The sequence below is a fragment of the Synchiropus splendidus genome, chromosome 18, assembly GCF_027744825.2.
Source record: "Synchiropus splendidus isolate RoL2022-P1 chromosome 18, RoL_Sspl_1.0, whole genome shotgun sequence".
Taxonomy (NCBI): domain Eukaryota; kingdom Metazoa; phylum Chordata; class Actinopteri; order Syngnathiformes; family Callionymidae; genus Synchiropus; species Synchiropus splendidus.
Window position 1 is genome coordinate 2,435,029 of NC_071351.1, and position 24,099 is coordinate 2,459,127.

General features: G+C 40.6%; 1 protein-coding gene across 10 annotated transcripts in view; it reads left to right on the top strand.

The window, feature by feature from the left end:
- Positions 1 to 324: 324 nt before the first annotated feature.
- The window catches only part of tmem81 (transmembrane protein 81), a 55,194-nt gene continuing 31,419 nt past the window's right edge, over positions 325 to 24,099 (top strand). For 9 of the 10 annotated variants that reach the window (XM_053848264.1, XM_053848266.1, XM_053848267.1 and 6 more), the window contains exons 1-6: positions 684 to 825; positions 1,251 to 1,442; positions 1,510 to 1,646; positions 1,744 to 1,859; positions 1,965 to 2,140; positions 2,211 to 2,305. In XM_053848264.1, the coding sequence (XP_053704239.1) occupies positions 1,251 to 1,442; positions 1,510 to 1,646; positions 1,744 to 1,859; positions 1,965 to 2,140; positions 2,211 to 2,305 (716 nt within the window). In that variant the 5' untranslated portion in view covers positions 684 to 825. Of the gene's footprint in view, positions 404 to 683; positions 826 to 1,250; positions 1,443 to 1,509; positions 1,647 to 1,743; positions 1,860 to 1,964; positions 2,141 to 2,210; positions 2,306 to 24,099 lie in introns of those variants that run through there. The other variant, XM_053848265.1, reaches the window with a different exon arrangement.

The following is a 24,099-nucleotide window of genomic DNA, read 5'->3' on the forward strand; positions in this document are numbered from 1 at the left end:
ATTTAATTCAGTCTTACATGAGGGTAAAAATCAACCAAAAAAAAAAAAAAACCCCAAAACCTTTTTTGTTTATTATGCATTGTTATTATTGTTAATACTATTATTTATATATTCTTATAGTTATATCAGATCAACCCATTTAATTCAGTCTTACATGAGGGTAGAAACCAACCAAAAAAAAAGTTTTATTATGATTTGTCATTATTATTAATACTATTATTTATGTATTCTTATAAGGATTTAGCATGAGTAACGTAAGAAGAGATCCACATGATGCCAGAATGAACAATACAGTAATAAAGCACCATCAAAATGCCTTGTTCCGTCACACCATGTTCTTGTCACGTCTTCGCCTGACACCTGCTGACCGCCTGACGAAATTGCGTTACAGTCCGTCGCGAACGTAAGTGTGGATTCCATATAAAAGTAAAATATGATGGTTCAGACAGTTGTTGCGTATCAATCCAGTAATGTCTGAAAAAAGAGACACGTAAGTTTATATAGGAAATAGATGTTTATTCAAATGTGCTACGCATATCGATACAAATTCGATACTGAAACTGACTGAATTTGACATTATATATTTGAAATAATATATCGCATAATAAAGTACTTATACTCAAGTATACTTCATGAAATTAACCTGAAGAACACTATTTTTAAGTGATTTATATAATTCCCAGACGCAAACTCCGCAAAGGATCATGGGAGTGGGTGAATGGCGGTAGAGAACTGTGATGCAACTTTAACTACTTTAGCATCGAAAGCTACAAGTTTCCACCTCTGAGATGAAAGTGTACATCTTTGAATTGTGTCCGGGAAAAGGTAAATAAGTGTTACGATGACATGTTCAAGTGGTGAACTTTAAGATAACTTGTATATGGATAAGAAGTATATATAATTAGTACACTCGTGTTTAAATGACTATATTTGAAATGTTCCAATTTAGTCGGAAGAAGTATTAAATTAGTATACGTTTTAATAAACTACAAGTTTACGGTCTGTAGTACTCCTGGTAGCGGTTACTTACACTCAAGTATATTTAATAAAATGAACTTCAGTTTTTTTAAAAATGCAAAGATGGAAAACAAATAGATCAAGTGTGCTATTTCTTCACATTAAATATAATTTGAAAAATGAATTCGATATTACTTTACATAAAGATGCTAAATGTGTGTCACAGCCAGTTGGAAGACATGTCAACACACGTTTCTGAATGCAGTGGAAAGTAACACTTGAATTCCCTGCAGATGTTCTGTAAAAGGCAACTCTTGGAGCTCTCGGTCGTTTTTCTGCTCTACCGTCATCTGGATGCCTGTAAGCTCGAGGAGCTGTCGATAGAAGCTGTCGTAAACAGTACCCCCTGCAGCGTTACTTGTGGAGTGGGGATTCAGACCAAAACTCTGTGTTTTCTCAAGAATGGAACGATAACTTCAGAACAAGTAAGTCGAGTAAATGGATCACTGTGAACAAAACTGTTTATATTGCTGCTATCATGTCGTTCTCAAGGGGTGCCGCTTGAAGAAGATGGTGTGTCTGCAGTCGGCCAAGTGTGGAATAAGCACAGTAACAGTCACTGTTGGCGAGAGAGTGCACATCGACTGCATTGGAGAGGTCCGGGAGTTAATGGAGGACCTGTCCTTGAGGTACGAACACATCAATGTTGAGAGGATGAGGACTAGTTTCTGAGAATGACTGGTGGTAAATGCTGGCTTATATGTCTCAATTGATGCTGTTCATAAGGGTTGAATGGCGTCATGCCCGTGGGCTGATCTCCATCGACGATTCACTCTTTGCTCACTGGAATGCTTCTCAAAAGGACCGACTGATTCTCGACCCTGTCAGAGAAGCGGACGCTGGTGAGCACACTCTTTTTAAATACTAAGACGCTGACCTGAACAACAGTTCATGTCTGAGTAAATATGATCATAGGTGATTCATGAAAGGCTTTTCTCATTCAACAGGTACGTATCGCTGTCTGGTGCTCAACAGTGAAAGCCGGAGGGTGAAGAGGATGTACTGGGGAGTCCGAGTTGTCCCCAAAGGTTTCATCAATCTTGACTACAAGAGTGCCGTCGCTCAATGGGAAAGTGGCTCATTACCAGACAGCCCTGGCCACACAATGACAACACTGCACCAGGTTTAGCTTTATCCCCCAATTTGAGAGGTTCAAAATGTGATTTAATATAATATCAACATTCACCTCACAGGTGATGAGCGCCTGTGGCATTGCAGCAGCGCTGACCATGCTGATCAGTCTGGTCTTCTACAGCATCCAGCGATGTTGGGACATCATCCAACAAAGGTGAAGGATCACTAATATATTGAAGACTGCATTCAAACACACGCTGCTTATCTTATTTCCTGCAATCTTTATTCTGATACAAATAACACTAACTAATAACTAATGTGGTTGTTCAGGCTTTCTGGGATGACTTTTCAGTGAATCCATTTATGTGTTTGTTCCTGCTCCTCTGGTTCTATTATTATTATTAGTAGTAGTAGTAGTAACAGTAGTAACAGTAGCAGTATTAGTATTAGCATGTGATAGTTTATTTAAAATGTATTGTATTCAGTCAGTGTCCTTATTGTTATGGTATTAATTAAAATTGTATGTTCATTTGTTTAATAAGTTCTGCAATTGTGCAACAGAAATATGAATGTGAATGTACAACACATAGTCAACACAATATTTATTTTATTTTTTCTGTTATTTTATTTTTTCTGTTATTTACATAATATTGTTAAATAGAAACAGAAAGTTCCCTCCATGTTTTGAGTTTGACTTGAGTGATACGTTTGTGGATAACTTATGCTAAGTTTCGAAATTTCACTATGTCGATGAAAATATCTGCTTCGCAACCAGGGCTCCATCAAGGCGAGAAAAAGGGTGCAATTTTACTAGTTGACCAGCAGATGGCAGTGCGTGTTAATTTATCACTGAAGTGAATAGTCACATTTGGGAAACAGTGGGACTCAGCTGCTTCAGTGGAGCTAATCCAGTAAAGTGGGGAAATGTGAGCTCAAGCTCCATCTGATCCTTTTATTGCAACGCTCATTTGATAATCACATTGTTATTATGCCGTTTGTCATCTAATTGTCCTCACACCTGAGGACAATTAGTGTCTCAGATTGATTCCAAAGTTTTTGGTCTGTTGGAGGAAATCAGAGTGAAGCAATTCATTCAAGGCCACAACACGATTATGAACCCATTTACAGTGATGACTGAAACATTGGCCACTGCTGACCCATTAGAATTTTCATTGTAAATGACCTGCTTCACCAGAAGAATCGTGACCGAACATTCCAAAATCACGGGTCATGGCGACCAATGAAAGGAGAAGCCTTAGGATGTTGAACAAGTCCATTCACAAAATGTCTCAGAGGAAGCACCTCCAACACGTCTGCTTCAAGCGACTGCCTTGGATGATTGCTGTGTGGCAATATATTTCTCATGGCATCATTGGGAAGACATCAGCACTGGGTTTAATTGAAAGTCGAATGTGTCTGTGTTGCGCAGTTGTACTTTACGGAACACATAATGATTATAATTAGAGGCAGCCTGTGTCGACATCGTAATTATGATCAGAGTTTATTGGTGGAACCCTATGAGAGCTCTGAAGCCAGAGTGCGTCACAGAATGGTTTTCTTGGACTCACGAGGGGCCGTAGAAAAATAAATAAATGAACCTTGATTTTTTTGTGACTTAAATATCAAAAAATATGGAACAGAGTCATCACGCCATGACATATTAAATCTGTATATATATTTATTTGACATATTTTTCCCACTTTAGCTAAAGATTTTCAGTGTAAATAATGGAAGATCAGGGTGAAACAGGTGAATATATTGTTTTTTAAAAGCGCTCTATTACAAGGAATCTCCTTATCTTTTGTTTATTTATTTTGAGGGGCAGAAAGTCGAAGAAATACTCTTTAAATTTGAGTTGCTAACTACTTAATACTTAATTATGAGGATTATAATTCTCAAATACACTGCTGGTATTATTGTGTCTTTCCCATTATTTATGAGATATTTGTCGAGAAATGACTTTCTTCGGGAATAAACACATCCAAATGGACAATAATATTTCACCATTCCAGTCATATAGTGACAGAATATGACCAAAATAATCCATGTTTAGCCCTCTATCCTCCGAGACGAATCGTGTGATTTGTTTCTCCAGGAGCGACACGTCTGATACATAGTAATTTTACTGTGCCTTCGGTGGCTGTTATCTTGTCAGCGCCCTGTGCCCAGGTGCAATATGTTTGTGTTGTCATCAGAGTTGTCAAGCAGAGTAAACAAAAGAAAGGTGTAAGAAGGTGTTAAATTCCACCTGTGACTTAATCACTGTCAGAAAACACTACTGGTGGAATCAGGCATGAACATCCTGCAGCCTAGGAAAATCTCCCTTGTTTGGTTCAAGTTTTCTAAGTGTTGCTGTTGGTTGCTGTCGAAATATAACTGGAAAGAATTTAACGAGCACTCTAAAAGTTGAGGGCTATAAATAGAGACAAGACAGTCTCAGCTTCTAAGCGCTTGCTTTGTATGACTGGATACCTGGTGCTACAGTGGTCAGTGCTGCAGCCTCACAGCAAGGAGGTCGTACGTTTGATTCCAACACATTCATGTTGCTGGCTTAGACGTCTTTGCTTTCACCTTCTGCAACAAACACGCCAGACGCCTTATTCATCATATCACTCTCTGGGATTGCTGGGTACCTTCTGGTACTGCATCACTTAGAGCCTCCTCATGCCTTCAGTTTTCAAGACATTTATATTGCATTTATAAGTTAGCTGGAAGTAGGAAGTCAGTTATATGCGAGGACCGTCAAGCTCCCCTGTAGAGTTAAAACTCCTTCACATATGGAGAAGATCTTTGGCATATTTTATCCATTTCAAGTTCAGTGCTCCGTCGAACAATTCATCAGACTGTGAATGTGAACCTTGGCAAACTTTTCTGGTAAAACTTGCAAAAACTAAAACTAATAACCACTGAAAAAATAAATTATATAACATTACACTTTAATCCTACTTTCAGAGTAAAAAACATTTGGGTAGGCAAAAGAAGAACCTCTCTGATATCGATACTTATCGGTATTAATTACTGCAGCTTGGATCAGAAGCTCAATCTCTTTGGCAACTGTTGTGAGCTCATTTGTTGTTAAAGCAAAACCAGGAAGAGTTCAGCATGTTATCTTGCAAACCTTTGGTGAGGGGAAGGAAAATAGATCTGATCAGGTCTTATCTGCTGTTGCTGCATCCTGGAACAACAGCTGGGAGGAAGATTTGCGCAGATGCAAGTGTTCAACATGATGTTTGTCTCTCAGACATTATACCTTTTGGTGTTATTTTGTTCTTCAAATTAATGTAACTTGGTGCTGCTGTAGATTGACAGACTGGCTATAGGAAGTATGTATGATTTGATGTGATATTTCTGTTTAAAATAAGTCAAAGTTGATATTAAAACATCCAGTTTTTAAGATGGTGGGACTTGATTAAGTACACATAGAGTTAGCTGAAAGACCAAGTGCTCCGGTGAGGACCAACTCTGATTTCTGCTTCCATCCTGAGGCTTTCTATCTATCAGTACATCCTCATTCAGTCTTTATCGTGGATGTTCTGGTGATGATGTCGTGCACTGAAAAAAGTTCCCTTTTTTATACAGCATTAATTTGTGTTATTACCATCGATTCTTCTTTTTCTTTCGGCCTCTCCCTTCAGAGGTGGCCACAGCGGATCATCTCCCTCCTTCTCACCCTGTCCTCTGCTTCCTCTTCTCTCAAACCTACAAACCTCATGTCCTCCTTCACCACCTCCATCAATCTCCTCTGTGGCCTTCCTCTCCACCTTCTGCCTGGCAGTTCCAACATCTCAACATCTTCATCTACCAATGCACTGGCTCTCTCTCCTCCATCCTGGTCACTCCCAGAGAGAACCTCAGCATCTTCATCTCTGCTACCTCCAGCTCTGCCTCCTGTCTTTTTCTCAGTGCCACTGTTTCCAAACAATATATATATATATATATATATATATATATATATATATATATATATATATATATATATATATATATATATATATATATATATATATATATACACACACACACAACATGTATACATTTTCATAATTTACTGAAGGGAGTTCTTTTACTTCTTCGCTTCCAAAGAAGAAAACTCGAAACCATGCCGTTTCAGATGAAAAAAGGTCACGTAGTGATGAGGAGCAGCAGAAAAGTAAAAGAAGTAAAAAGTAAGTAAAAGAAGAAACATGGCTGTATGATTGGCGCAGTGAGGGTCCGAGACTGTGGCTGCAGAGACTGACTGTACTGTTTGACGTGATTCAAAGCAGATAGACCTGGATGGTGAGTGTTTATGGTACATTTAAAAGACGTTTATGCTTTCATGGAGAGCTCTGTCTTCCAGCCCACGTCTTTGTTGCGCCTGCTAATGTTGCCTTAATCAAAAGGAGCAAGTCATCATGACACATTGCTGTGTAACCCTGCTCTTCGGTTTATTTCTCAAATAGCTGTCCACATTATGAGACATTACCTGGCTTAGAGCTGAATGTAAAACACTCACTGCGTTCAAACCAGTCAAATTTCTACTCTTGACTATCATTTTGCGGTGATGCTCACTGGGACTCCTCATCTCATTCAGTCTCATGGCATTGTTTTCGCCACACCCTCCAGTGAAGTTGTGAAGGAAAATATTGTCAGCAAGGACAAGATTTAGTTGAGAAGAATGTACTAGCATCACGTACCTGTTTAGTCGACACATGCCTTTGACTTGCCTTGGCCATTCAAACAGACTGGGAACATGGTCAACAAGTGTGGCTCTTATCTCATTAGGAACATACTGGCTTATTCTTCTTCTTTTGTTTTGCCTCCCCAATGCCCTTTGTTAATGAAAATCTATTCACTATTTGGTATTACATTATTGTGTTTATTTAATCATGAAAACTATTCAGGGAGGAAACCTTCTCATTCTCACCATAGAGGAAAAACACTAATGCAATCCATTGCTTAATAAGTCAGAGGTTCTGTCCGCTGGCTTTATCCTCTAGTAGCGCTAACCTTTTCCAGAACACGTCTCTTCAGTGCTTATTATTCTTGATAGTAATAAGTACGCTCAGAGTTGCCATTGCATTTCCTTGCCCTCCAAATTTCACAGAGAAGAAAAGGCCAATTTAATTCTGGGTGTCTGGAGGGCTCGACACTGGCGTCCGCTTGCAATAAGAGTTCACTGTTATTTGATATCATAATTATTCCCTGCACGAAGGTAAACACTCTCTCAGTCTGTATTGAATAAAATGTAACAGCAAAGTTTTGAGCAAAACTTTCAGGTCATTTCAAGAGATCTGATCGACGACTGGTTCCATATATAGGAACACAGGTCCTTGCACGTCCTGCACAGAAGGATGGCCTTTTTAGCAAGCGTGCAGTGGTCCTCCTGCTGGTAATTGGAGGCAGCTGCGGCGGGGGCTTCATTCTCAGTGTGTGTCCTGCTGTGGCGATGGCACATGAACTTAATTTCATCTGAGGTGTGACATTTATATTTTTGGGCTGCAGGGAAAGCTGACCAGTCGATTGTGTGGATGAGCGTGATGGCATGTGCATCATGCATGTCATTTTAGCTTATTGGTGTGAAAATAGCAAGTCAGGGAGGAAATCCTGATGGGGAGAGAGCGGTCGGAGTCTTTGGTGGTGGTTTGACCACTGCCTTTCAAGATTTCTTTTTCTTCTGTTGAAGTTATTGTACTTCCCTATTCCACGGCTACTGGAGGCAGTCATTAGTGACATGGCTTGAACATTGAATAATGCAAAGTCTTGCCCAATTTTGTCACTGAATTCAGTGCAAAATTACTGAAAGGGGTCTGTATTGCAGGTCTGAAGAAAATGAAAGCCATCAGACTGGAAGTCATTGATGCAGCAGAAATTGTTTTTCCACTTGTACATTCACCTGAACTGAACACAGGAAGTGTCTTTCTGCTCCCACCACCCTTTCACTCTAACCTCTTTGTCTCTCAGCTAATGACACGCTCTTATAATTTCAACTTGACACTTCATTTTATGAGACAGAACAGACACTGCTCTCTAATTATAGCAACACCGTAATTTTTAACCTCCCATGATTTCATTTTGCCCCAGTCAATTAAATGAAACAGCGTACCTCTTATGTTGATGAATTACATGTCTGGTGAACTGATGCTGAGAAAAGGTCTTGCATTGATTTTTTTCATGCATAAAAAAGGCAGTTCCTGCTTTAGTACTTCAAAGATTCACAGTGTAGTGAAAGCCGCTCAAATGTATTCATGTCCTCATGGAAAGGCCTTGTTTATCGTGGCACCATTTGACATTACTAAAAGCAATGCTCGTAAAATGCAGGTCAGCTGATGATGATCTTGTTTGTGAATAAAGTGATCTTTTTTAATTTACATTTTGACTCCAAGTTAACGTTTACTTGGATTATTTCTTACGACCGTAATTTCTGGACCAGAGTATTTGTCGCTCCCATTAAATTTAAGAAGGAAAATAGATTTGTGTATACATAAGCCACACCAGTCTATAAGTCATGGATGGGTGCAGTGGTGCACCCGGCTTAAAACTGAATCATGAACTGCTCACCTGTTGTATTGACATTAAAGTGCTCAATATATGCTCACCCACGTGTCCAAAGTTCCAACACCGCAGACATTCTCAGCAGCTGCTTCTCGTCTCTGGTCCACCAGGAGATCAGCTCTGCTGGTGGAGCTGCGGACATGCAGGGAGAAAACAGTGTATTTTGATCGTTTTATGGTAAAATATCTGTGATGTCATCGGTTTGATGTGGCTCAATATTTTTGCAGGATGATGCTCCTCAGCCTGTAAAAATCCATATGTTAGCTGCGTCGTTGTATAAGCCGAAGGGTTCAGACAGTGAGAAAAAAGTAGCGACTTAAAGTCTGGAAATTACGGTACTTTTCCGAGCTGCAGAGTAATGCATTTGGACTTCACACTTTGCTCATTCAGTTTCTAACATTTGTTGAGGTGAAACTGTATTCATTTCTTATGCTAGCAGACACAGCAGTCTGAGGTGTGATGATAATGTGCTGTGTTTATATTCCGTTGGTAACTGTCTCAAAGTCTGCATGACAGCTGAGTTCAGTGTTCCGCAGAGACTTCTGTGGCTTCCACTGAGCAGCTTTGAAGAGAACTTAATTAAGAACACGGCACAGTGACATGTGTCTCTGGTGAAAGGGAAAAAAAAGAGCTGTCCTTACCCAATGTTTATTAAACTCGGAAGCTGTCTCTTAGAATACAAAGCAGTCCCCAGTAAACAGAAGGATCTGATTCATTAATTAAAACCTCGATCTGTCATCAATGCCACGTCCTCATCCACTTAACAGAAGTGGATGAGGTAAGTTTAATGAGATTTCAATAGGCGGCTTTTTTAATCATGAATTAACTCTGCTTTAGAAACTTGCTACTACGGCTGCCAATGGCAATCTTTCAAATCAGTTTATCTCCTGAAGTCAAAAGATCTGAAATCTCAATGTCTCTTGTGCCCCCCCTCTCGACAAAGTCAGAGACAATGGCTCAGCTTGACTGTGCATGATTCATCATTTAATCTGGGTACAGAACATGTGTTGGGTCCAGTGTCCCTGTTGTAAGCCGGTGTGGACCTTACTGCATGAAAACTGCGCACGAAAATTAGGGAATGTAACAGTTCACGGAACTGTTTCTCCCTGAAGTGCTCACATTTTGACTGACAGAGCTGCCCTCTCTCAATCAAACCTGGCTGTGTGAGACTTCACAAGATGAATGTACATCTCAGCTTATTTTCAATGTGATATTTTAATATTATTAATATAATTTTTTTTAAATTGATAAAATTGAATTTCATTTTAACTGATCTCAATGAACGTTTGTGGTGGGCTGTCAAAGCCAAAGACAGGAACTGTTTTGTCCCAACTATTTGTCCGAGTCCAGCCCTGTATGCTACCAACTGGAGCTCTGTGTGTGCTATACAAATGTTGGACAGTATAGATCCAGAGGAGTGGAAGAAAAACAATTAAACATCCGTGCGTTGGCCCTGTCGCCGACAAAGGTTGCAAGGATTGATTAGCATTTATATTGTGCGCTGCTTTGGGACATGCGGGGTGAGAAGAAACGTTTGTCTTCATACTCTTCGGCTGTAGATCACAACAGTAGTTGCATTTTAAAAGTCACAAACTGGGTATATACAAATGAGTAACACGGGTGGAATGACACATACACTCTTTTCAGATGTGCTTTTAATGCAGATTTGAAGGTTAATCGTGAATATCAGAGATGAGTTGAAGGTTTGTACGAAGCACATTCATTACAACAAGTGGTGCGTTCACCGGTTTTGAGAAGGTATTTCTCCTGCAGCATACAAAACACAGTCAGGCTGTTTATTTATAACAAGGTTGAGCAATAATGAAATGGTTTACGAAGACTCTTCAGGGAGGTCAAATTGATTTAGCGATAAAGAAAGGCTGTGAAGCTGTTATTGGTGAGACAAAAAAGTAAACAATGTCAGAAGACTACAGTCAGACAGACTTTGTTGTTCAATGATACGTTTTTCTTGGATTCCATGTTCTTTGTCATTAAAAATGTGTTTCATAGAGCAGTAAATCCATATTGAAAATTTGATTTATAAGTCGCAAAGTTCCCTGTTTCGTAGTTTCATCTTCCCCTGTTGTGTTGGAGACCATTGCATTGATTTCTCCGCAGTGATGTTGTTCAACAACACCATCAATAAAGCACTACAGAGCAGGAGGAAGCACTGTGGGAGCTTCTGGAGTTGCCCTGTGAGATTAAAACTACTCCCACATGGTGTATTGCATGCAAAAATAAGTGCAACTCATTCATCAACATCGGTGAGATGTGCTGAGAAAATTGTGAAGGGAAATCTTTCTTTTCCTTGCTGCAGTTGGGGGCAATGGAGACCAAATGGAAGCCAGGGAAAGGTTTTGAAATAATTGCCTGTCAGAGCAGGTGGTGGGCTTCGGGGCTCTATCTTTGGGGCACTCAGAGGGAGAAAGCTTCTACTTATGAACACATCATCCACAAATGAGGCCCTCAGGTTACTAAATGATGTTGCAATAATGCTCATAATTTCTCAAATAATAAGTTTCATGCGCATGGATGTGATAATCCTAGATGTCCACATAAGATACCACATAAAACACATCATGCCTTTTTACCAGTATCTGTCTTTCATTTGCATTTGATTTAATCTGGCACAGCGAAGCTAAATGAAGTCAATAAACCTATTAGTGAGAAATTTAAAAGTTAAAACTGACAGGATGGAATTAAACTGCATCCTTTCGTCGCAATGGTCGCTAACATAGGCTTTGAAAGAAGGTCAGAGGATGACAGCTGCAGTTTTTTTGTTGTCTTTTCAGCAGAACAAAAACACAACAAACAAGAAAATTAGTTTTGGTCAGCAGAACCAACCTGGTGGAACAAGTGCAGTCAGCAGGTGATGAAGGTGCTGTGACGCTGCTGGAGAATGTTAAAGCCCCACTGAGCACCTCATGGTGCTGACTGCGTCATGTCTTACCACTTTTTAAATAAATAACAGAAAAATAAGACACATAAATGACAACCTAACCTGATGAATATCTGGTATGACATCAGATTTTTTTCATTTACATTTTTAAGAGGCAAATGCATAATGGAATATATAGTCGGGGCCACATTTCAGAAGTAATATTGCCTCATTTGCCTCTGAATTATAACGTTTTCTCTAAATAAGAGACTTGTGTTTTCATGAAGTAGGAGAGAAGCGGAACCCAAGTGCAAGACATCAATAACTCACTCGAAATTGAGAGGAAATTTGACATGTTTAATACTTAGTACTGAACTAATAACAAGAAACTCAAGGTCTCAATGATGTCCAAAACCAAAGTGATCACTGAACCGGGACGAAGACAAACACAAAACCAGGAATGGAAGTAACTATTGGTCAAACCCAAGCGCCAGGGATGCCTCGAGTCAAAGATAAAAACGATCAAAGGGACGTAGCAAGAGAACAAGAAGGAGGCCTGACTGAGGATGGGAATGAACTGGCACATGAAGATTGGTAGTTCTTGAAGCCACTGCTCTTCAGAAGACAAGTGAATTGATGGAGTAGAGCTGTAGCAACATGTGCAGCGAAAGCCTGGTGAAGTTAGCACAGAGCCAACAGGAAGTGCAATAAAGTAAAACCACAATATGACAGAACATGAGAACAGATTTGCATCCAAAACACTGTTATAGTTTGAATACTTAATACTTTTATTTTCACATTTGAAACTCATCATTGTCTAAAAAATGTGTCTCCTTATGGTTATGTATTCATTTCTTTAAAAATATTAATACACAATTATTGAAGCTGTTATTTTGGTTATGAAGCTTGTGATTCTAGCATCCTCTTTTGGTGGAGATCAGAGCAATTGATGTTGATTATTAGGAGGAACCTATTCGAGGCTGGGTAATGCTGCATCAATAGTTAATACAGGTGATAAACTCCTTGTTTGAGGGGAAAAGCAGAATTAACAGTCAGACACTCCCTTTGATTTAAGCTCATGAATTACATTAAGGTCTTTAAATGGTAGCCAGAATAATGTGGATTTAATGGTAAATCATTAACATGGGTTCACCACAAATGCTTCATTAATAACCCCAAATCAATATCGAGCTAAGATATGTCACTGTGGGGGCCAGGCCAGTTACTGCAATATAGCCTGGTGATTGATTTCACATCAGCATTCTAAGAGCAACATGCTTCCTGTGCCCTCAGCGTGTTGCTCTGTGTGTGATCCCCAATCTAACATTAACAACCGAGAGCTAAACTCCTTATTGTGTTCATTTTCAGTGGGTACATAGACCAAAAAAACAAAAAACAAGTTCTGCTTGTAAAAGACTGCTTAAGCTTGATGGTGCTGGTAGCCGCCGTGGCTCAGGCTCTCCATCTGCCCAGTTCAGCTCAGGTTCACTCTGCCCATATTGGTTGTTGTCTTTGAGCCAAGAGAAGGGAATTAACATGCCCTCCATCAACATCCAACAAACACACTAACCTGCCACAGTAACAATTGTAATGACTTTCACATGTTCGGTCAACTTTCATCGTGAATCTGCAAGATCACAGTCTTCTGGACAAGAGTCCAAAAGTGAGAGAATGGCCTCTCATGACCAGGGCAAACCTGTCGTTTGCTTTCCTCGCAGCAGTGAATCACAGCAACACGTGACGCCGCCCACTCACTGCATGGAAGGGAGAAAAACACCGTGCAATCAGCTGCCCAGTGCTCTGACAGGAAGCAATTTTAGGTTTCAGCCACAGTCCACCTTATTTTCCACAACATGTGGACCAACTTGCATTACGATCATTGCCGAAGTGCTGGTGCATCGTCATCATGTCCGCTGGAGCGACATTCAGGAATGACCAAAACAGAGTCCTTGGAGCAGCTCACAGTTTTTGGGACGTTGGGCCTCCTGATTTATGCTCCCTCTCACTGAACATTAAAAAAGGCTTTTTTTACACTTTTAAAACAGCATCTTTTTATCTGCTGCAGGGAGCTGTAACCTACTTTTTTCAAAGACACCTCTATCTTTATGACAGCAAAAACTAAATACACTTCATTTCAGATGACGCCGTTGGAGCCTTGAACAAGTCATCAGTAAATAATAACACTGAAATTGCTTCCCCTCTTATTAAGTAAGCCATGCATCGCATTCCTTTGAGAAGCCGTGATGAGAGCAGGAAGCCAGCCAGTGTCTTGTTGAGGCTGGAATCCAGTAGCTCAACGCTCAAGATCAAAGCTAAACCAGCTTTAAAACCTGAAACTTTGCTCCAGTCACATAATAAATTTCCTATTGGTGCCCTGAAAGCAAGCCAAAAATATCACTATATCAGTGATTGTAAACAATATTTAGGAAAAAAAAATCACCACACAGTGTTTTTCAATGTCCTAAGAAGGAAGAGGGTTCACAGGTTTTTCCTCTGTCTGATGTCCAGATGTTATGACGCCTGACCATCGGCCTAGCCACAGATCACGAGTCCTGAATGTCACCGAAGGCAGGGGTGCCCCAATAATCCTCCTTTATGAGATTTTCTTCCCTGAATATTAGCAGCTTCTTAACTAAAACTATAGACCGGATGTCCAATAAATCAATGGTTCCTCAAGGGGATCTTCAAATTGCCTTTAAAAGTGGTCAATAGTGAGACATGTCATGGCGCTCATCCATAGCATGATTGTGCATGGCTAAACATTGTGTTGGCGCTGCGCCCGAGTCAACAGTGCTCCAATTTAGGTTGAGATTGTGCTTGCTGGACATGCAACGTGCTACACAACTGGCCAAAAACACCATTTCTTTCTTTCTGAAGGGGCCAAATCAGTGACATTTAAGGTAGTCTGGGAGAAACTATTGCTGGAATTGATTTCTCTGAGCAAGCCTTGTAACTCCTGATCTCAGATAATGGACGCACAGCCGTCTAAGCAAGTGTCTGGGAGTCCGGGTGTGTGCTTGACAAACGAGAGGGAACGGTGATGAACAGCAACTGACCACAAGATTGAGAATCACCTTGATGTTAGCCTCAGCAGCCGGCCAAATACCACAAACTGTTGGACGAACGGCAGGCTGGATTATGCCTGTGTCAGCTCAGTGTTATAGTCTTTGTGTGGCAGGGCGTTTCAGTGTAAGTCGATGCTTGTATAAGTGTGTGTGTGTGTGTGTGTGTGTGTGTGTGTGTGTGTGTGTGTGTGTGTGTGACCACACAGAAGCAATGCGTGCTTGTGCATGCATAAGAGAGAGGGGAGAGGGTGCACACACCCATGAGCCTGTCTGTTGTGTGTCCTCTGTGCACACACTGGTCCATGCCATCACATTTCCTAAATTAAAATAGCCTCACGTTTGAGTGGAAATGTTGACTCACACAAGCCACTTAGTTTCTATAATGTGGATCGATGTGACTGTCATGTGTACGCGCCGATAATAAGAATAGCGACCCAGAAAAGTGCCTGGATACTGCAGGATTTTGTGCCGCAGTCATCTCTGAGTCAGTCTTCAATTGATTTCAATTTTTTTTTTAATTTTTTATATTCTTCTTTAATATTACATGAAAAGGACCCTTCTCCTTTTTATGTAGCGCTTTATGAAAGAGCCTTGGAATTAGGTTATGGCAAAATATATTAGATTCTTTAGTCAAACCATGCCTATATTGAGCTCCCAGTTTTGCTTTGTTACAAACATCACCTCAAACTAAAAATCACTTTGCAAGGTGCATTATTAAAGCACTCCCAAGCTGCAGTTATTTTGCGTGGTACACGTTGGAGACTCACAGGCACTTGCTAACTCCTTCAGAAATGACAGAAGAAAAACATTTGAATAACAACCAAGTGCTACCTCCCTGCCTGTCTGATAGGAGATCAAGTGGAAAAACAAAAAGGCATGAATTTCCTCTGTCTCTGCAGTGTTATTTATGTCAGATCAGTTCCTCATATGAATAAAATAAAGGGTCCAAGACAAGGTGAAAAATATGCTGCTGATTTTTTTTTTCAACAGACGAGTTCTTCAGACAACCACGCTCTTATACTCTGACCAGAGAGAGCTATTATTATAAATAAAACACTTAAATAGATCTTCAAATGGCCCACAAATGCACTTAAAATTAACAGTTGGATTTAAAGAAATAGATCTGTAAAATGTCTTGAATGTGAAAACATAAAACTTTCATTTCTATTTATTTTTTAAATGTATGTATTTAAATATTCTTGTTGCACAATCCCACTTGCACAGTATATTACCACTCATATTGGAACAACGGGGAACAAATATATATCAACCATTGATCCACTATCAACGGCAGGCGGCTGCTCCTGGTTCTTCATTGTGCTTTACTGAATGCCTTGCCCCAGTTTTCCTGCAATATTTCCTCTTGAAAATGGTTTTGCATCGCCCGCAGCCTCTCCTAGAAAGCCAGGGTGCATCCATCAACCCGGCACTTATATGGTTTGGAAATTACGCCCTTCCTGAAATAAGTGTCATTAAGCTTGTAAAGGGATGTTTACTGGTTGCTTCGGTTGCGTTTTCATGAATCGTATCAGATCCTTCTGGGGCTCATCGAGGTCGCTGATTTTCCCTGATCCCTGTGGCCCTCATTTTAAGTGCTGTCATTGCTCTTCGCCGTTTCTGCATATTGGACTACAGACAGAGCGGGAACATGTTTCTCCCAGAATAAGGATGAGGGGGGGGACGCTGGGTTTCCTGGTTATCCCTCCACTAACATCTCTTTCTGTGTGATAATGAAAAATAATCATAATGCTGTCCGTCCACTTTCCCAGTAATGCCCCCCCCCCTTACACACACACATCAAGCAGGTAAAGTCAGTTGCCTGAGTGCTTCCTTTGATAGTAATTTTTATAGGTTTCTTTGGCTTTGAAGCCACTGATTTTTATCATCATTCACCCGTATGACCTTTCTTGATCATAGCCAAGGGTCCCAGCGACCCTTTTGAGGCAGAAAGCTCCGGTATTCTGAGCTTGATATTGAATTAGTTGTTGGATCTCAGCTGGAAGGGGATGTCCCTTGCCTGAGATGCAAATGGGGCTGAGAAAATGTTGCCCTTCCACCTCCATTCTCTTTCACTCCCTGCTGTTGCAATATCCAATGCTATTCTAGATTCTATGATTTTAATCTTCATTTATAGAGCTCTGCAGTTCCATTAATTTTATTGAAAGACCTCAGACGCCTGACTAAGACTGTGGAACAAGCAAATATATATATATATATATATATATAGAAAAACTATAAATAAAGCCTCACATCTCCACAGGGTAAAAGGAAAAAATATTTAACATGTTGAGCAAGTTTAACCAGTGAACTGTTTATCTATAAATATATGTGGCGGAAAAAACAACTTACAATAATAATATTAGATTATCATTCATACCTCAGTCCTCTTATTCAAGCTTCCTGACAAAACACTCACCCTTCGGGTGAAGTCATTATTTCAAACAGCATTCGCATGAAAATGGTTAGTGATAAAGATAAATGGTAAATAAGAAAAATCTGCAGTGAGACCCAAGGTATAGTTTGGGAGTGAAGTCACTCTACTTTACAACTACTTTTCATATTACAGCGTCACCAGGCCGTGGCCATTCGGTATTAAACCCTGTACAGATGTTTATCTGATCCACTGTTTTGGTCTGTCACAATTTCAAAACTGCGGTGCTTAAAGGGTTAAGTTATAATCAGGACTCTGGAACTCTATCATAGAGTTGTCTCTCCCTCAAATTCCTCCATCTTCTCGCTGCATGCTCACCGACAGGTCCTGATAGTCGATTGTGATATGAGATGCTGTCATTACCGCTTACTTGTTTGTGATTGAGGATCACCGTGTTGGCATTTTGTCCTGCCTGTGTGCGCTCTCTCTCTCTCTCTCCAGAACACATTCTCTCTGATGTGAGAAGCAGCAGTCTCAGGATCACATTGACAAGGTCGCGTTCCTTGCAAGACTGACTCTGTTTTGTTTCTCTTTGTCTGAGATTCTGGTCTCTGCTTTCAGTGCAGCCAGTGACGTCTTTCTTTACACCGATCACCACAGTGTGGAATGTTGTTGTACTTGGATGAGATTTCCAATCTGAAAAATGGAAAGTAGTTCTGAAATGTTGTCTGATGGTCTTGTTTTAGTGTCAGCCTCTGTGTTCATGCATGCTGCACTTGAAACATGAGAGGAAAACAGTACATTCTTTTTGACAGTGACACACTTAAGAATGAGAGTGATAGGTACCGTGTCTGCTGTTTACTACTACTCACTTGTAGATTTTGGTGTATGAAAATGTTCTTGTCTATTTCAAAGGACGAAGCCGTCACTGATCACACGCTTCCATGTGTTCTTTACTTTACTAGTATTGCTTTTCACCAATATATCCACCATCGGGAGCAGCCTGCAGCCAAAAGTTTATGACAATGACAAACTCCAAAACAAACATGTGGAAGATGCATTGATAATGTACCTCGGGCACAAAAGAGGAAATGGAGGCAGCATTAAAGGAGACGGCCGCTAAATATATTGTGACTGGAGGACGGAGAATTTCTGCCATCGTGGTGTCGGGTAGCATCAGCAGCACTGACCCCATGGTTTCCGGTCGTACTGCTCTGTAAGCTTTGTGGAAATGTGCAGGTTACAGCCGAAATGAATGCACAGCACGGACAGAAGGCTTGGTACGTAACGTTTAGCATAAACGGGCCCTATGACCTGTCCAACGTCGAAACTTGTGGGGATGTTTGGCTTTTTACACTTCAATTCTTCCCCTTCGAGAGACGATCCATCTGGCACTCAAAGTGAGATATTTACAAAATCATGGTGAGCAACCGCATTGATGAAAGAAATGCGCTACGAAATACGAAGAAAGACGCTATATATGTTCTCCTTCATGGCCAGTTGTCAGCCCTGAATCAATGTCTTGTTAATCTCTCTCCGGTGCAGAAACTAATCTTGTTTGAGTGATTGTCCTGACAGAATTCATTGTATTTTGGGGGGTAAATATGCTTTGATTGATGGATCAATAAGTACCTTGTGACTTGAGAAAGCCACTTATCCTTGGAAGTGATTGATTTTTCATAATGTCAAATGTAAATTTACATGCGCCGTTTAAACAGTTGCACACGACAACTCTTGGTGAGTCGAGACATGACAACCTTGAGGCAAATGTGTTTTCATATTCACTTCCAGATATTCAGCTTGTGCAGCAGATAGGGCAGTGGTGAATGGATACATCAGAATACTTTCCATTTGTTATGAAATATGCATGAAAAATACATACAGTCATGCATACACACTGGAATACAATACAAAGCAATGAGCCTTAAACAGGAGACATTCTTCGAAAATGAATGTTGTAATATTCTCAAGGTAATCTCAGGCATCTGTGCTATTGTAAAGACGGCATCACAAAGTGAACGCCTTCTTGCATTCAAGTCTGATGAAAGCGTCGGTTCACAGCCTGCGTCACCCGCCATCTCTCCTTCACTCTTCACAGCAGCGGAAATTAGTCTTGGCTACGTTAAATGAACAGAAACCTTATTTACAAAATGTAATAGTTGATGCTCCTGTGATAAGGAAGAAAGGCAAATTTGCTCTCGTAATTGTTGCCAGAGCCAAATCTGCAACATTGTAACTTTAGCGGGCAGACAGGACGGTTCTTGAGTAAGATCATGTTATAATGTCTATGAAAAATAAAAGAAAGTGAAACTAAAACCTGAAATAGTTTACAGCTCCTTGTATTTGAGTATTGTTTCATGTTTCCCTAAACTGATCAATTTTGTTTCTACAATGAGTTTTTGTGGTGTATGGAAGGATACGTCACGATACAACGGTTTTCACTGGCTGGTAACGTCATGGGTTTTAGCATCTGAAAGGACGAGGTCAATACTTCTGAGTTGTTGGCTGGAGTCAAGCAGGAAATGTGTTTTTCACTGTGACTTATGGATGCATGGTTTCAGTGAGTGATAAACATACAGGTTCCCTGGCAATCTAGCGACGAGCAGAACTACTCTTGGGGCAGGGTAGCAACTACGACCTCAATGAAGCACTAGATCCAAAGAGACGCGTCCATTTAGACTCCATCAGTACTTGACAAAAACAGTTGTGTCCTTGGCCTCTTTTGTGGGGCCGACTCAAGGTTAATGAGGTTCCTGTGTACGCCGACATACGCCACTTTGGGTTATTGATTTGTAAAAAACACATTAGATAGAAAGATTGAAAGTCAGTTTAATCAAGGGAAGAATATTTCAACAGTGATTTATTAAATCATTTGTCCAATAATTGTGAATAAAACCTGAGCTGTTTTGTGTTGGTGGATGGGATGCGCCTTGATCCTCCTGTGGTGGTGACTGCCAGTACCTCTCAGCTTCTCAGACTGGCTGCTGCCTTTCATTGTTGTCTTTGTTTCTCAAAGCAAAGCTTGCCTTCAGTGGGATCTTGCTTAAACAGATGCCAGCGTCGAGGCAGTAAGCGTCATTAAACAAAGACACGGAGAGAAAAAGAAGTGGCAAGAGGTTTGTTGTGGTGAGGTAATAAGAAAAGAAACCAAAAAAAAAGCAGCTGCCAGATTCTTATTTATTTATTTAGTTTCATTTTCTCCGGCTGGAGATGATGCCAGCCTCAAGCTGCTTCACCATCATAGACCCAGCAAAACAACTCAAGGGCTCCGTAATAAGAGGCTTAAAAACTTCTTGGAAAGCTCTTCACTCCTGCTATTCAGATCTCAAGTGAGTTTAATGTAATTTAAACCTTGGTTTCAAACATAAATAAAGTGCATCAGCACTAGTCACTTGAAAATATGCTTCTCTCTGTCGCCTTGAATCAGGGTTTAGGTCATTGCTGCGACCCGCCGCGGTAATTACACGTTTGTTGCATACATCTATCGAAACCACAGCAAAATGCAATGTATACATGATGACCTCCTTCCTCATACCTTTTCCCTTCACTTTAAACACTGCAAACTCCAGCAACCACCGTGGTGAAACTGTAGAAAATGTCGTCTTGCTGTTCAGTGTAATATTTGGGTTTTTGAATGATGCCTTTATGATAAAGTTTGCATGACAGGCCGAGTGCTCAAGGGGCAGGCAGACATTTCCGCATCTGTCAGTTAGTATGGGGACATTTTTCATCATTCTTGGGTCTGGCGTTGCTATGGTGACAGAAACCGTGCATAATTTTGTTTGTTCTGGCAATTTTTGACAAATTTTTCTTTGGCATTATTGTGAAATGAATGTCAAAATATTCCTCAAATACAAATGATATTTTTACCCCCACACCCAAAAATTAAATAAATAGAAAACTGCACCACAAAATACTATTGTGATTTAAAAAAGAAACAAGTGGAATAATAAGTAGCCCAAATATAATCAAATCACATCAATATGCATTGTGAATTGTAACAGTTGTACCAATATCCATAGTGAGTATTATGGGCTTCCATATCTTCTAAAAGCTGTGTGTGTTTCCCCTTGAGGCACATTGAATTCTGTCTCAAGGCAGATGTCTGATTAGATCCCTGAATCACTGGGTAAATGTTGGAGATCTTTCCAATGACATAAAGTAAGACGGCATTAATCTCTGAAAATGTCAGTCATGAAAAAAAGACAGAGGAATCGAGGAATGGCATTTAATGCCTTGGACGACCAGTTGGATTTTGTCTGCGTTTGTTTCTTCACTTCAAGTCCTGCTGTGCTGCAGCCAGTGGTCAACATTGCGGAGAGGAAAGTAACGGGAGCAAAAGAGACACTAGCTGTGCACTGTTAAATTCCATCTGGACGAAGTGTAAGTCCACGACTGAGCGAGTATACGCAGCTCTGAGCGTCTAGATGAGGCGCACAGAGGAGGCAAGGGTGAGACTGAGTTAAGAACGGCTGCGGATGGCGTTGATTGCTGGGAAATGTGCAGCTTGTTCTCCCCAAGCGAGCAGACGATCACCGCAGGAGGCAGAGAGGACAAGCTGGAGTCAAGTCGCACCTTCTCTCCAGTTTAGAAATAGTTGAGTTGCATGCTGTGGTGTGCTGCTACTGATGACATTTACGAGCATGAATTGACACGACTTTCAAATCCTGGCGTTTTTCCCTTCACCCTCATCCCTGCAGCATTATGAGGACGACCTCATGAACCGTTTCAGCATGTTTACTCTGAGAAGTACAGTCAACAACTGATGAAGAGTTGAAGGTGAATGTGAAAATCCCATGAAGAATTAAGAGAGGGAGCAGTCAGTGCTGTTCAGTTTAGTCATGGCAACCAAAAAAAAGGAACGGGAACAAGTCATATGCAAACAAACGGTAACAACTGCAGAATTGCCATGGATGTGTTGCATCAATCTTGGGGTGTTCCACTCCATGCTTCCTGAAACTTTGCAGCCTTTGGCTTGTCATCTTTCATTCTCAATACTGCTTTTATCTCGTGCAAGTTTTCGACTCTACCGTCACCCAAAGAGTCCGACGCCTGCCCACAATGCTTTGCACTAGTTTCTCTCCTCAAACATTCTTCAGCGTGAGCCAAACAACTCAAACTTTACTCATCTGTCCAACAACTTTCTCTTCCTGTCTCCTTCCTTCTTCCTGTCTCTCAAGACAAGCAACTGGGAACCACCTTCTCACTGTGGATGTCAGCGGGGTTAGAGCCTGGGCGCTGAACTTAAGAGAACATGCTGTCAAGTTTTGAGAAAATATTTCTCTTTCTCTGGTCATTTTGACAGTAAAATACTGGGAATCTATGAAGCCAGTTCACCATTCAAAAAAAAAAAATCATTCATCATTACATTACACTGGATATCTGGAGATATCAAAAGGTAATTGTACTTTATTTAAAATATAATTTTTATTTATTGAATGTTTAGATTTTGCTATATAAAATTTGACAACTTCATTTGAGTACATTTTATTCAACAGAATCTATTATATCTAATCTATTATCTATCTATAATCTATTATATTATCTAATATATATATATATATATATATATATATATATATATATATATATATATATCGATAGAGATATATGTTTTTATATGTTTTTTTGTTGTTATTGGTAGGATTTACATGATTATATACCTGTTTTAAAACAATGAAAACATTTTCAGGAGAAGAAGTCGTTGGATACAAAAGCAAGCCTGTCCTGTACATGCTGGTCCAGCAACCATGTTCGGTGTCCACAAACATGTGAGTCCCACATCAAGCTCACGCAACAATAGAATACTCATTTCCCACACGTTTAGCCTCCTATTTCTAATGAACATTATCCTCATTAAAGATCAAGTGGAGCCGTGGAAGAACAATAGTGCGGAAAATTCAATTAGATGTTGGCGGAAGAGGTGTTCTGGTTCTTTTGTGAACAAACAAAAACACAGCTGGGGAAGGTATTTTGCATGCAGAGCAGCTCTTACAAATGTAGAAAGACAGTATAAATTAATGGAGTTCATCAGCAAAACACAAGTTGAGGATTCCATAGAGCTGCTGCAGTGGAGCAGCTTGTGATGACCACCCTGCTCTTCTCCAGGGGCCTCTTCCAGTGTCCCGAACAGACTAGTGAAGCGTTACCAGGACAACAAAACTGTTTAATCTCTCTAGTGCATCCTTGAAAGCTAACCATGAGCGGATCACCGATCCATCCAAGTGGTGGTGCAGTGGCGCCTTTATTGCCTCAGAAGGAAAGCCTCACTGGCATCATGTATGGTTCATCATGGACACACCCGACTGGACTCACCCCCATACACTGCAATAAAATATATCATTTTGACCCTAATTCAATGTAGCTTTCCTCTCGCACTTATATAAAGGGTGTATTCCTGAGAGCTCAGTTACAGGCGTGAAATCCTTCCCGGTGGTAAGCAATGTTACATAACTGCCTGCAGCAGCCCCTTGGAAGTTCTGTATTTCATTAAGACTTCCGGCACCTCACATGATATGCCATGCCTTTTTGAGTAAGGTTTGATTGAAATGGAGAGACGGCTGTCGACAGGTGAGGGGTCTGAAGGTGGGTCCAGAATGTAGCGTCACCTCTCACTCACAAGTCTGTTTTTGTCGAGCTGGAGGGCTGTTGGAAACCCAGCGACAATAAAACCTCCGCTTCCTTTATGAGCTGCCAACGCATGTGCAGCTCACAAGTAAACCAGCTTTAATATGAAAAGGAACCAGTAGTGCTGCTGAAGCCGATGGACTGGTGCCGTTCTACAGTTCGATGACTGGAGATTTGACTTCTGTCTGTCTGCCCATTTCCCAGCCAAGCCACTCCAGTTCAACTCCGAGTTGCCATAGTAACAATCCTTGCATTGGACCCGACACTTCATGCTCACCCCTTCATAATTGTGGTCACGACCGCCCCGAAGGCCTTATCAACAAAAGATTGCTTCAAACCTGGATGTCTCAAGTCCATTAGATCAGACCCTTTTTTGCTGTAACTTGACAGCAGTTATGGAGAAGGGCAGAAGTGAATGATGAAGCCTGGATGGCTATTAAGGAAGGACACCCACTGAGAGATATAATGCCAAGCCTTTCCAAATACTATTGCATTTAGCCACCTCTATTGGGAGTAAAAGTCCAGCTTTACTT